We start from the raw sequence: 14,047 nt of genomic DNA on the forward strand, positions 1-14,047 counted from the left end.
CAGGGTTTCAACCACATCGCTTTGTGTCCTGAAATGAGAAATGACATGCCCAGTATCCTTCCCAAGCCTCCCACAGTGGTATTCCACTGTCCACCGAACCTACACAATATACTCATCTGTCCCTACACAACCCCTGCTCCCACCCCGTTACCTAATGGCTCACATCCCTGTAATAGACCTAGATGCAAGACCTGTCCCATACATCCTCCCATTTCTCTTACTGCAATGTGTAAAAGGTTGTGTGTACAAATCACTAACTCATGTCTGCAGATATTTTGTAAAAAGATCCATAAATGTTCAACATGTAGCCATATTTAAAAATTGAGTTGTGATATGTAGGTAAAAGTGACTCATTCCACATTATAACAATTTATCATACAAATGATCCATGGAACATGAAACTAATTGAACTGTATGTGTAAAGGAAGAACAGCGAGACAACAGTTATAGAAAAGATGAATTTTGAAGTATCAAACATACAGGGCATAGAGCAATTAACAAAAAATATCAGGAAAGATACACAATAAATGTCACATTACTCAGCAGAACACAAGACAAATGCGTTACGTGCATATTCTATCCAAAACTATTAAGCCCTTTAGGTTGAATTGTGGACTTGTGCCATCAATCATTAGTTTTATTCTATCAAAGCCTGTAAATAATGGTTAGAAACTGTTTCATCAGTGAAATCCAAATTTGCAAACAGTAAATCACCTCTATTATAACCAAATGTCACAAAATTCAACTACATATTATTGCGAACATAAACAAATCCACGCATTCAATCACTAAACTGACAACAGTGCATATAATTTGTTCTGGGTTTCATATATTCATTCATCCTATTCATCCACTGACCCTACAAGAATTTCATGATATATGCCTTGATCAATAGAAAATTATGACTACAGTAGCAATGTTTTGAGAACGTTTAGTACAGGCATACAGTGAAATATTTCAATATAATATTGTTGGCATACAAGCTGTAAATTTCCCGCATCACACTACAAACTGTGGCTAATGAATTAAATACAGTCACCTACATATTTGTACTAGTAGCATTATCATTTCGCTATCTACAGAAACTGCCGTATTATCTACATTAAAAGACTGTAATAAACATGTATACATCTGGTACTCACATGGGGTGGATCCAACAACAGGTTATGGAAATCTTTCAGGCGTGGTATAATTGTATTTGTTGTACTCAATATGACCTTAGAAGTCCTTTCACTATCACTGCAAAGTGCGTCATCACCTGATGTACTCATAACAGTGAACGTAGCATTGACACTTGGGCTGAAAAGTATTTTGTTACAAATGGTTAAAAATAATTATTCATTAATAGTAATCAGACAAAAAATCTACAGAGTCATCACATAAAATAGCATATAGCATCTGTTCAGCAAAGGATCAGATACAAAACACCAGTAGCATTTCTTAGTACACTAAAAAATTAAAGGCCACAATAAACACACTTTTAGGAGAGAACTTTTTAAAAATGTTCCTTCAGTAACCCATCCCAACTCTTATTTTCTATATTTCCAAAGTACGAAAACTTTAGTATCTGATCTTTATGCTAATACTGACACCCGGAGCTTTTGAAACTTTTCTTGAATTTTTAAGACTTATGGGGGACATGTTCTCATATTAACAAAAATTATCTGAAATTTCAACTGTTTTCATAAAATTAAGAGAAGTGTGGGAAAGAGATGATGGACCCAGTTTTTAATAAGCACATTCCTTGCCACTTTTTCTTAATTCAGGTTCTCTCTCTTCCACAACACAGTAACACAACATTTCTGTGCAAAGCATGTTACTGGAGCAAATACTTGGAAATATGCCACTAATTAATTGATGAGAACGATTCAGACAAATATTTGCAGTAATCACTAATACTATTGACTACCTTTCTTTTCCTTGATCCAGAAGTGCAAGTAGAACTGAGATACCTCCTACTATTGCAGTTTCACATTTCTCTGGGCCCAGCATATGATCCAGTAATTGTGTTACAGTATCTGGACTGGGAAAACAGAAAATAAATTAAATATCATCTAATTCAAATCTGAAGTAATAAAAGTACATTAAAAATATTTGGAAGAGTAATCAAGCACCCAAGTAGGAGCTGGAGCAGCTCTGAAGGACAAACAATTTGTGAGCTTATCAGCCTCACAGCAGTTAAATATACTTTCAACAGGAAGGCCTGAAATATTATCAGTAAATAGAGCATTACACTTACCCACTCTTTATTCTGAAATATCTTTTTAAAAAATTTGTTCTGATTAGTGCGTGTATGCTTCCACCACTATCAAATCAGTGACAGGCAGACAAAACTAGAAGTATATGTCTCAAGTCTACAATAAAATTACAATCAAATTAATACTATTAGCTGCTGACAGGCGTTGATATACATCGACGGGTACAGCTGAAAATGTGTGCCCTGACCGGGACTCGAACCCGGGATCTCCTGCTTACATGGCAGAGGCTCTATCCATCTGAGCCGCCGAGGGTACAGAGGATAGTGCAACTGCAGGGATTTATCGCCAGCACGTTCCCCGTGAGACCCACATTCACAAATTGTAGTCCACACATTACATTCGTAGTGCCCCTGCCATTATACCCATTACTTGCAGCAGACAATCCACTGAGTCCTGTACGAGTTCAGGCAAATCGTGTGCATCCGCACTGAAGGAGGTCATCAGCCTGTTAGCCTTAAACGATATGAAGATGGCATGTGTTCTTTGACCTGTTCTTAAGTGGTTTTTTCCCACTGGTTGAAGTAATTTAAAAAAAAAATAGTTTTCTTGAAAATTTAATTTCATGTAACATGACCTTGATTAGTCCAATTTCGTGATGGCCACTATAGTGAGAGTGAACTTTAAAGACACCAAATGTCATGATTTATCTGCTTATATCTCATGTATTTACCAGAAGCATGTAGCTGTTGATAATATGGCAATTTCACATGAAGTAAAAGTACTTCCTGTGGGAGAACTAGCAAAACAGCGGTGATTGAAACAGTACGCGCGCGTGCATGCTGCAACTGCAATACATAGAATGTAAGCCAATGTTTATACTTGATGTAGGTTCTTTCCATATCAGTGTATTATAAAGTACATCACAACAGAGGTATTCATTGTGGCTTTTTTCCCTCCATCCCTGTTTTGAAGTTCCACTTCAAATGAGTCATGGAACATCTTGTGTACTTGTGGAAGTGTTTGTTCAGAAATGGCCAGCATATAAGAATTGCCGGACATAAACTAAACCAGATGGTACTGCAATACCAGCCACAAGAGGTAGTGATAGGACTGCAAATAATAAGTATTATGTTTGGAATAACAGCCAAGCATGAATCAGGAACCAACATGAGACACACTTAGATGTTACAACATACAGTGAGAGCAATGAGGCTATACAGCACTGCCAAGAATGAGCCATGGAGATTTAGGCAACGCAGGATACAGCCTAGCCACACAAAGCGTAAGGCCCCACACTCTGCATAAACTTCGTTACCACCATGTCGGCTCATGTCGCATCATGTCTCTGCAACTTCTCTCTCAATAGTAAATGTTATGTGGAAAAATGGCAAAAATTTCCACAGCTCAAACACATCTCAAAGATCCTACATTTAACATCTTTCATTATACACAGAAGAACCGAAACCTGACATGCACTTATTCCCTGTATACCTCCAAAGTAAAAATCTGGACTTATTCACACTATGGAAAATTGAGGATGTAATAACAATATGAAATATGACAGACTGCTACTCACTATATACAGCAAGCACTGAGCAGCAGACAAACACATTTAAAGAATACAAAGACTGTTAGATACTGTAATACAGATTATCATTGTCCTTGAGATGGAGAAAAACACATATTCACAGATGCACAACACAAAAGGCAACCTGCCATCTCTGGTTGCTAAGGCCTGACCACCCCCCCCCCCCTTCGAAGAACTCTGACTGATAGTTTATAATATCTAACAATGTTCTTTCAACGTGCCTGTCTGCTGTTTAGTATCACCTCTAATTCGTGATAGTAGTAATCTCTATTTCATATTAAGTCATCACACTATCGCACAGCTTCACTACCACTGTGCACCCTTAAAAAATTTAAAAATTTTATACAAACACTTGTTCATGGCACTTGTTTACAAAAGCTATAGAGACCCTTGCTGAGTAACAGTTTTATAAAGTCACCAGTTACTGAGTTGACTCATTGTGTGTTCCTTTTTCTCAATGTTTTCAGTGTGTTTCCCTGTTCAAGGTTACAGCATTTGATCCATAGAGGCATTCTGCTTTTATTAGTATATGACTTAGTTTTGTGTGTAAAGCAGTGGGTTTCTACTTACGATTCTATGGCATCCAAAATAGGATCAAAAGATGCACGATCTGTAGTACTCATCTGGTTCTCTCGTAGCATTTTTATCACATCACACAAAAGCTGGGAAGCATTACCATGACGGTCTGAATCTACTGAAGGATCCAGAAGTGCTACCAGATTTTGCACTAAGTTCTGATCATTAAGCCACTGCAAAATAAAATAATATCTAAGTAATTTTGCCCCACAAGATTCAGGCAAAAACCATGACAATCTGAAAAGCAAGATTACATATGATCATCTGTCCTATTTTTGGTCAATTAAGAATTGTAAGACATGTCACAACATTTTATAAAATGGAAAAGCAAAGAGAATAGGAAATCTCACACGATTTAAAAATGGAATGCACTGTGGATATTTTACTGCTATATATTTGCTATATGTTGAGTGTGATACCAATACTGTTAAGTTTTGTTATTTGTGTGCAAAAAAGTGTGTAGAGGTAGCTTTTGTAACCTGTACCCATAAATATGAATGTGACGTGGCACAGAATAACTGTCACACAGTGATCGGTATGGCTGTCACATCCACAATAATGAAAGTAATTACAGTTACAAAAAGAGGTAGAAGAAAGATAGGGACTGAGAAGCTATGTAGCTGATATGTTCAGTTTCCTTTTCCTTTGACCATCTTAAATTTCAATCAGTTTTTCAATAATGAATAGGTCAGTCCACTAGAAATCATCAGGTGGTGGTTGCATCATGGTTACAGATTTTGATGAAATTTGGTACAGTTAATACTGCACTAAAGTAAGTTCATATCTCAGATATTCAAACGTGAAACCCCTGTTCCTTTTTTTTGGCGCCCCTTCACAAAATGTGTCTCCATATGTGACCACCTAGCTCCTGTACTAAATCAGACAAAGCCAAAAGGTTGGTCTCATTTGAAAGGTAACACCTCTCCCTTGTAGGAGAAAATAAGGACGTGTTGCAATGATTCATGGTTCGGAAGTAATACACAGACAAACAGCTACACAAGTTATCACAGTTTTAAAAGTTTCCAATATTTTTTTATCTCATGTGTGAATGATAGTACTGAAACAATATTTGGAGTGTGATCTACAGAAGAATGCTGAAGATTAGATGGGTAGATCACGTAACAAATGAGGAAGTATTGAATAGGATTGGGGAGAAGAGGAGTTTGTGGCACAACTTGACTAGAAGAAGGGATCGGTTGGTAGGACATGTTCTGAGGCATCAAGGGATCACCAATTAGTATTGGAGGGCAGCGTGGAGGGTAAAAATCGTAGAGGGAGACCAAGAGATGAATACACTAAGCAGATTCAGAAGGATGTAGGCTGCAGTAGGTACTGGGAGATGAAGAAGCTTGCACAAGATAGAGCAGCATGAAGAGCTGCATCAAACCAGTCTCAGGACTGAAGACCACCACAACAACAACAGTGAGTTGATAAGGCTGAATTCATAAAACAAATTTGGTCATGTTACTTGCACGTGCACTTTGACTGACTGGATTTTGAAAATTCCAAAATTGTCGAAAATCACTATTTGGGACCTATCCAAATGCAATGTGTGCAAGGTCACTGCATGCTGCAAATTGTTTCATTATGTAGCTTGTATCTAAGTCTAATATCAGGGTGTATACGTGGACAAGGAAAAAAAATTCCCGGATTTCCCGGTTAAAAATACACTTTCTCCCGGGCGAAAGTACACTTTTTCTATGGTAAGTGACAGTATACTCTTCCTCGGCACTGTAAAACTCATCAATCCTTTGAATGTTTATTGTTTTATATACCAACGTAGAATTTCCCAGCACTTTAGAAAATGAATCTCAGGGGGGGAAAAACACCTTTGATGTGCAGCAACATGTACGCTGCATATTTTCGTATTACGAAGGTATAAATTTGAATTCCACCAAACACCGCATGGCACTTTCCGAAGCACTGAAATCGAGATTGCGATACGCTTTTGTAAGCGTGATCTCGCCAGCTGATGACAGCATAGGACACGTGATGTAGTCAGCCAATAGCAATATCACTCTTAAGTATCGCTAACACACAAATAACAAAAGTTAATGGTTTAAATAAACATACATAGCACTCTCATATAATATTGGTCTCGAAGCTTAATAAGCTGGAAAAGAAGCTAAGTTTCCACATATAATGTTGATCTTTTTTGCGTGTATTACACTTTAAGATACATCACACAAATGTGCCAGTAACATTTTTAATAACGACGTAAATGTCTGATCATCTAGACTCGAAATTCTTCTAAATGGTCGTCCTGAAAGAGTTGACTTTTAAATGAGAGTGAAATGCTTTGTGATTTAAGAAATTCATCGTACATTCTCGCATATAGTTCATCTTGCGTATAAGTAAATCTGCTTTGAATGTAGCGCTTTTCACAACACCATTCGCAATATTTTCCCGCGACCTGTTAGACATAGGTTTGGTTCAGCAGATAATAGGCGTCACCGCGCTTGCGCAGCTACGATGACGCAGGAAGCCCTTATGTTCGTACATGTAAAACATTAAAAGATCTTACATTGTGTCATAAAAGAAACAAGACAAAACAGGGTACTTCAAAAGCGTCGGAATTTCATGAACCATACTAAAATGCATAACTCGGCTTCAAATGCACAATCGTATGTAAATTTTCTTGGAGTACCAGTAATATATTATCTCATGTTTGGTTCAATATGGCATAATGCCATACGTGCACTTGAAATGCAGCAAAAAGTTGAAACTAGCCAATAGTGTGAAATCAAACACTTCGTTTCAAATAAATTGACTGTCTCAGCAGAAAAGATCAATAAAAACTGGCAAAAATAACTTCATTGTTCTGTAAGGCGATTAATGCTTGACTGTCAGAAAGGTGGAAATAAAATCTGAAACTAAAAACATATTTTAGCCTTCCGTAATTATGTGAACTATGTTAATTAATTTGTTATCATTTAACATGAGAGCAATAAACAAGGAGGAAACAACAAAATCACTGAATGTGAACACAGGTCACGTGGCGATGACCCACTTCCCCACCACAACTCAGACTGCTCTGTGCATCAGCCCCAGATTTACTATATTTCCAAATCGGGGCAATATTAAGTAGTTGCGCCCAGCCACACTTCTGTAACCAGAAGCGGGAGAAGGTACTACTCATACGCGACTCAAATGCGAATGCGCAAGATCCCGCCCGCAACTGCTAAAACGAATCTAATTCAAACAGTTATCACGTCACGCTTATCGGAGGCAATTTGTTGTTATAAAGCATTGCATAGTCTTCCTAAAGCGTTTGACAGACTTTGCTGTTGGTAGGCGCTTGTATGAGCACTGTTTTGTTGTTGTATACGATGCATTTCCTTTGCAACTTTTTTATTTTCTTTTTTTTTCTCTCGTTGATGTTTTGTTGCTGCACCATTATTCTGCAGTAGCGGGATACAGTAATGTCCTTTGTTAGAATATTGGTTCTTACCATTCAAAATCACAAAAATTTAACTGAAAACTAAAACAAACAAAAATTCCCGGAATTCTAAACAATTCCCGGTTTTCTCCCGGATGAAAAAATTCCCGTGTTTTTCCCGGATCTCCCAGTTGTCCCGGGTCATATACACCCTGAATATCTATGTTATTCCCATTTATCGTAAGCCATTTAACCATGTTCTAATACTGATACACCACATGTACCAGGCATTCTATGAGTGAATGAGCCTGTGTGTGACTGTTAAAAATGTAGAAGTCATGACTGCAAACAGTTTCAATGAAATCCTAAGGCGGTAAATTTACATGTAGAGAATATAAAGATTCTGCAACTTTTTCCCCCCTTTCGTTTATCACCATCATATTAGAGAAATTACACTTGTGGGTGCTATTGGTAAACAGTAAGTTGTCAAGTTGGCAATCATTTCACACCATTATTGATAAACAGTTCATTGTTGCAATGATTGCCCATCATTACTGACAAGTAGTTCATTATTAAGCTTGTTTTCAGTAGCATAACTAGAAGATCTGGAAACTAGAAGGCATCACCAAGTTCTTTTGCATTAATTTCTTTTTTACAATGAAAGCTCTCCCATTTGTCACTAAAATCTTGCATAGCTTTTTGATAGTAAACAAAGACTTTCATTTCACTGAGTCCTGCTCAAGACCTACAGAATTCTGTAAGTTATAACGCTGCGACAGATAAACGCTGTGATGGATGGCACAATTTATACGAGGTAATGAAGTTAAAAATCTATCCCCTAAAGCACCAAACCATGCCACTGCTATCTTTAAGGGATTTTTTCTTAAGTGTCCAAAGTGCATTAAGTTACATTCAACATTAAATTTTTAATTTTTCACTGTTTTATTTGTACGGCGTTAATCCAGGACAATTAGTCAAAACTGCAGACAAAAATAATGGTGAATTACTGAAATTGCCCATTAATCTTGTCCATCAAATAATATGTGCTCTAATTCGAAGAAAAGAAATCAAGGACTAAAATTAAACATTTTATTTTGATTTCCATAACTCCAAATGTCCCATCCATCACTTGTAGAAAGCCTAATACATGTAATAATAATATATTTTTTTTATGTACAGACAGCAACCTAACACACCACCTGTAATACAGTTCTGCCATCCCAGGAATCCTGGCTGGTCCACCACAGCCATCCAATCACAGCTGTGCTGTCATTGTGCGCACTACTGAATCATCTTATGAGCAATGAGCATGACACTACAGTTCAGTACGGAAGTGAGCCGCAAAGTGCATGATCATGTGTGAATGACATGAAGAAATGTTTTCTTGGTACACAGCATTGGGGCAGAAATTTCAAACAATCAGGAGTCAAACGTGTGTGGCTATAGAGATGAGACAAAGCACCTATTCGCTGTTCGTACACGATTACAAATTGAAGATGAGGAAACTTTGCGTTACCATCATGAGAAAGTATACCTGGACAATTTTACACACTTTTTGGTCATGTATGTTGTGACTCATTCTCTTGTCACAACACTGCGGTAAAAAAAAAGGGGGGGGGGGTCAGAGTTATGAGGGTTATCCCAAAAGTAAGGTCTCCTATTTTTATAAGTACATAGACCTATTTATTTCTACAATGGTTTACATCAGTTTACAGCTTGAACTTCTAGCTATTTTTCAACATAATCACAATTCCTGTCGATGCATTTTTGGAGAACCTGTGGCAGTTTTTTTATGTCTATGTCATACCAGCTCACTGCCATGCTGTTCAGAAATCTATGAACCTCTTCTTTCACCTCGTCGTCAGAGCTGCATCGCTGGGACCACAATTAATGCTGACAGGTTCTGTGAGACAGAAAAAACTCAAACTGGCAATTCAGAACTGGAGAAGAGGAATGTTGAGCAAGGGCGTACACATTCTCCATGATAACGCTCGCCCACACATCGCTCGGCAAACCGTTGCTCTTCTGCAACAGTTTCAGTGGAACATAATCACCCACCCTATAGTCCTGACTTGGCGCCCAGTGACTATCACTCGTTAAAAGAACATTTGGCCAGAAAGTGATTCATCTTGCCTGATGTGACGCATCGTGGACGCAAGTCTTTATGTGATAAAGTACATCAGGCTGTTTGTACATTTTATGAAGATGATGAGTACAGTTGTTTGTGTCCAGGGATGAAAGACTTTGTATCTGACCGATCGGAATGTGGTGTTAAAGAACACAAACAGAAATGCCTTGTTTCAGTGAATCTGAAGAAGCTGTATGCAGCCTTCAAAGAGAATTTCCCACTTACAAAGCTGGTTTCTTGAAATTTGCACAGTTGCGTCCCAAATGGTGTGTACCCGCGGGTGCTCATGGAACCCATGCTCTGTGTGTGTGTATTCATCAACAGAACATAAAGCTGATGTTAGATGTCGCCAAGCTTAAGATGACAACTAGACTTGATTGAGAAGATTGTATGCTCTACCGAAAGCAAGAACTATATGTTATATAAATGTGATAAGTACCCTGGAGTGCAATGTATTTCAGCTCCTCTTGCAGTATCAGAAGCACTGTTTGGCTGAAGATGTCCAGTATATGCAGTGGATCACGACAGATCGGTGTACATTGATGTAAGTGGTGGAAATAGTTGATGATTTCATAAACAATTTTTGCAAGACACTTGAAGTGCTGAAAAAACATTATTTTATAACAAAACAGTAATCACTTTATCTAGCTTCACTGAAAGAAACACTCATCCCAACAGTGTATTGTGATTGGTGATTTTTCTGAGAATTACTCATCTATTGCACAAGATGCAACACAAGGATTTCACTGGCAGCAAACCCATGCCACAGTGAATCCTTTTGTAGTTTATCCACTGAAATCAGGGTCAGCATCATCAACTGTGAAGACAATTTGCATAATAAGTGACTATCTCATTCAATCAACAGCTGCAGTACATTATTATCAGAAAACCATTATTCCCCATATAAAGCATGCAATGCCACACTTAGGAAAAACCACTACTTTTCAAATGGAGCACCATCTCACTATAAAAACCAGAAAAATTTAAAAATCTGACACTGCATTCTGAGGACTTCGGATTGATACTGAGTGGCATTTCTTTGCCATTAGCCACAGGGAGAGTGCCTGTGACAGAGTTGGGGAGACAGTCAAAAGAAGACTGGGTGCCAGGAGGAGTCTTCAAGAACTTCATCACCCAATCCTCACTGCACAAGCACTTTTTGAATTTGCATCACACAAGATAAAGGGTATTCAGTTCTTCTATGTCTTCTGAGGAGACATTGAAAATAACAGTGCAATGCTACTGAATGAAAGATTTGATCAGTGCACGACAATTCCAAACACAAGACAATACCACCACTTTATACCTGCTGGAAAGGATGTTGTTAAGATGTATCGAACTTCATGCACCATGAGATACGATATGGGTTATCTCTCTCACAATGCAGAGGCACAACACTCTCCAGTACAATAGCAATCAGTATCATTGCAGGATATCAGGCCATCTTCTTACATTATTTGTGTCTACAATTCTAAGTGGCAACTTGCTTTTGTTGTGGACTGTTCTGAAAAGAACCGAGATGTTTTGGTGAAGTATATGCATCCACCTGGACCAGCTAAAGTTTACTTTTTCACCAACGAAGTCAGCTGGGTGAAACTCTGAGACATTCTAAAACCAAATATTGTGGCAAACACTGTAACAGGCAGACAGTATGCACTGGACAGAGCAACTGAAATTTAAATACTCCAGTTGTTTAACAACTTTCAGCAGTAAAAGTGAGGAAAGGCACTGATCTTCAACACATGTGCTTCCTATGTAACATTCTATTTAGATAATGATTGATGTGTTCAGAGTGTGAAACACATTATTTCTACTAATTCATGTTGAATATGTTGCAGAATAATGGTCTCTTGTGTCAAATTCTGTGGCACTTACAATATTGTCCTTAACACGTATAAGCTGTTAAAGAGTACAATAAAAAAGTTATGCACTGGAGTAATACAGATATTTTGGGGGTAATTAGAATTAGATACAAGCTACGTAATGAAACAATTTGCAGCATGCTGTGACCTTGCACACAATGGATTTGGGGAGGTCCCAAATAGTGATTTTCAATAATTTTGGAATTTTCAAAATCCAAAAAGTCAATGTGTGCATGCAAGCAACACAACCAAATTTGTTGTATGAATTCAGCCTTAACGCCTCTCTAACACACCAAATATTGTTTCAGTACTATCATTCACATGTAAGATAAAAAACACTGGAAACTTGCAAAAATGAGATAATTTGTGTAGCTGTTTGTCTATGTATTACTTCTGAACCATGAACCATTGCAACACATTATTGCTTTCTCCTACAAGGGAGAGATGCTACCTTTCAAATGAGACCAACCTTTTGGCTGTATCTGATTTAGTACGGGAAAAAAATGTAACTCTGGGAGGGCCTAGCTCAGCCCCCAGGGGTTTCACACTTCAATACCTGAGACATGAGCTTAATTTAGTGCAGGTAATAACTGTACCAAATTTCATTTAAATCTGTAACCATGATGCAACCCACTTTGGCTAAAATCTGATAATTTGCAAAGGAATGACCCAAATACAGAAAATTACATCTAAGTAATGAAATGGTTCTACTGTGAATATCAGCAAATGCAAAGACAGTGATTATAAGTGAATCAAAGGTGGACAATAATTTGTGTGTCAATTTTTTGAAATGTGCAAAAACAAAACACCATTCTATATGCACAAAATTGAATAAATACTGGAGAAAAACCCAAAGTCTTTGTGTGCAAGTCACTGATATCCCAAAATCATTGCTGGTGTTCTTTGCTACAACAGAGATTAACATGAAATGCTAACTATATCACATTTACTGATGCCTTTTTTTCTTTTTAAATGACTGAAAATGGTAATTTGATTTAAACAAAGAATTCTGAGAGTTTTACAGAGGCTCATGGGATTTATCCCCTGGTTGCAACAGCCAAGAACCTCTTCACTGACACTTATTGTGGTAGTAGGTGTGTAGATGTTGGCTGGATACAGAAACTAATTACAAGTGTGATCTTTTTGTCCATCATTAATTTTCACATTTGTGCTCTTACTTTAAATTTACAAGTTCTTTGGTGACTTTCCTCAATTCTCTCTCCAGAACTCTGTGTTCTAAGCTGGCCCATGTACTCACAAAAGTATTAATATTACTTCTATTATAAATTAACATTAATAATAAGCCCATCAGGAACACATGAAGTACTTAGCGGTGGTGGTGATTTGCCTTCCTTTGTGCCCCCATTTCTTTCATTCTCTTTCTGTGGTCGTCTTTTCTCTTTTCAGCAATATTGGCCCAGTCATCTTTGGTTTTCCCTGTAAGTCACCCTGCTCTTTGTGAATTTTGGACCTGAAGATTTCACAGTTTTGGACATAATACAGTGTAATTCCTGCCAATTCCAGATCAGCTATGATCTTGAAAATCCATTTCATCATGTCCGTTTTGGCTTTATTCCTATTATTAACAAAGTCAACTCTGTTTTGTAAGCCTGTCTAGGATCATTCATTTAATGTGTCTATAGAATGTTAACCTGCATTTTTTAATGTCACCATGGATATTTGTGTATTGTTGGACTTCCTGTTTGCCTCTTGGTTGGTATTCTACATCTACTATAAGTTTTGGACCTATATCTTTCTTGCAATTTTGGATTCCTTCTTTTCGGTGTTTTCAATGTCTGTTTTCCTATTTAAAGTTACTTTATCTGATCCAAAGTGGCATTCTCGTTAACTACTGTACTGTATGTCTTGGTTTTGTGTGCTTGGAGGTACACTTCTTGCTGCAGATCTCTCTAATAAGTCAGCATGCAGTTTCCGTCTTTTGGCATCCGGATTTGTTTGCATTTGTTTCAATGCCATTTTCCTGAATGGTTTCACTGAGCTATTTTAACTGTGGAGCTTGTTTGATTTTGTAACATTTCATCTTCAAGAACTTTGGTGCTTATTTGTTGTATAGGTCATATTTTCTCTCTTTTTTCAAAAGATATCTGGAGACCAACTTTTTCTGCAGTTTCTTTCAAGAGTTCAATCTGATTTTGGGCAGATGAAATGTAGCAAGTTAAGGCTGCTAAACTGTCTGCAAATGCTAGGCAATGTGTAGATTACTTGCCTCTGCATAGAATGACTGGTTGATCAATTTGAGGTTTGAGTTCTGTTTGCACCATTTTTGTATCACTTTTCTCAGGATGCATATGAAAA

The 14,047-nt window shown here is 37.6% G+C and overlaps 1 protein-coding gene across 4 annotated transcripts in view; it reads right to left on the bottom strand.

The window, feature by feature from the left end:
- Positions 1 to 14,047, bottom strand: part of LOC126247510 (serine/threonine-protein phosphatase 6 regulatory subunit 3) — a 182,833-nt gene that overhangs the window by 101,874 nt on the left and 66,912 nt on the right. For all 4 annotated transcript variants that reach the window (XM_049948489.1, XM_049948490.1, XM_049948487.1 and 1 more), the window contains 3 exons: positions 4,357 to 4,535; positions 1,910 to 2,023; positions 1,143 to 1,299 (listed from right to left, as the gene is read on the bottom strand). In XM_049948489.1, the coding sequence (XP_049804446.1) occupies positions 1,143 to 1,299; positions 1,910 to 2,023; positions 4,357 to 4,535 (450 nt within the window). The remainder of the gene's footprint in view (positions 1 to 1,142; positions 1,300 to 1,909; positions 2,024 to 4,356; positions 4,536 to 14,047) is intronic.

The sequence above is a fragment of the Schistocerca nitens genome, chromosome 1 (assembly GCF_023898315.1).
Source record: "Schistocerca nitens isolate TAMUIC-IGC-003100 chromosome 1, iqSchNite1.1, whole genome shotgun sequence".
In the NCBI taxonomy this organism is placed as follows: domain Eukaryota; kingdom Metazoa; phylum Arthropoda; class Insecta; order Orthoptera; family Acrididae; genus Schistocerca; species Schistocerca nitens.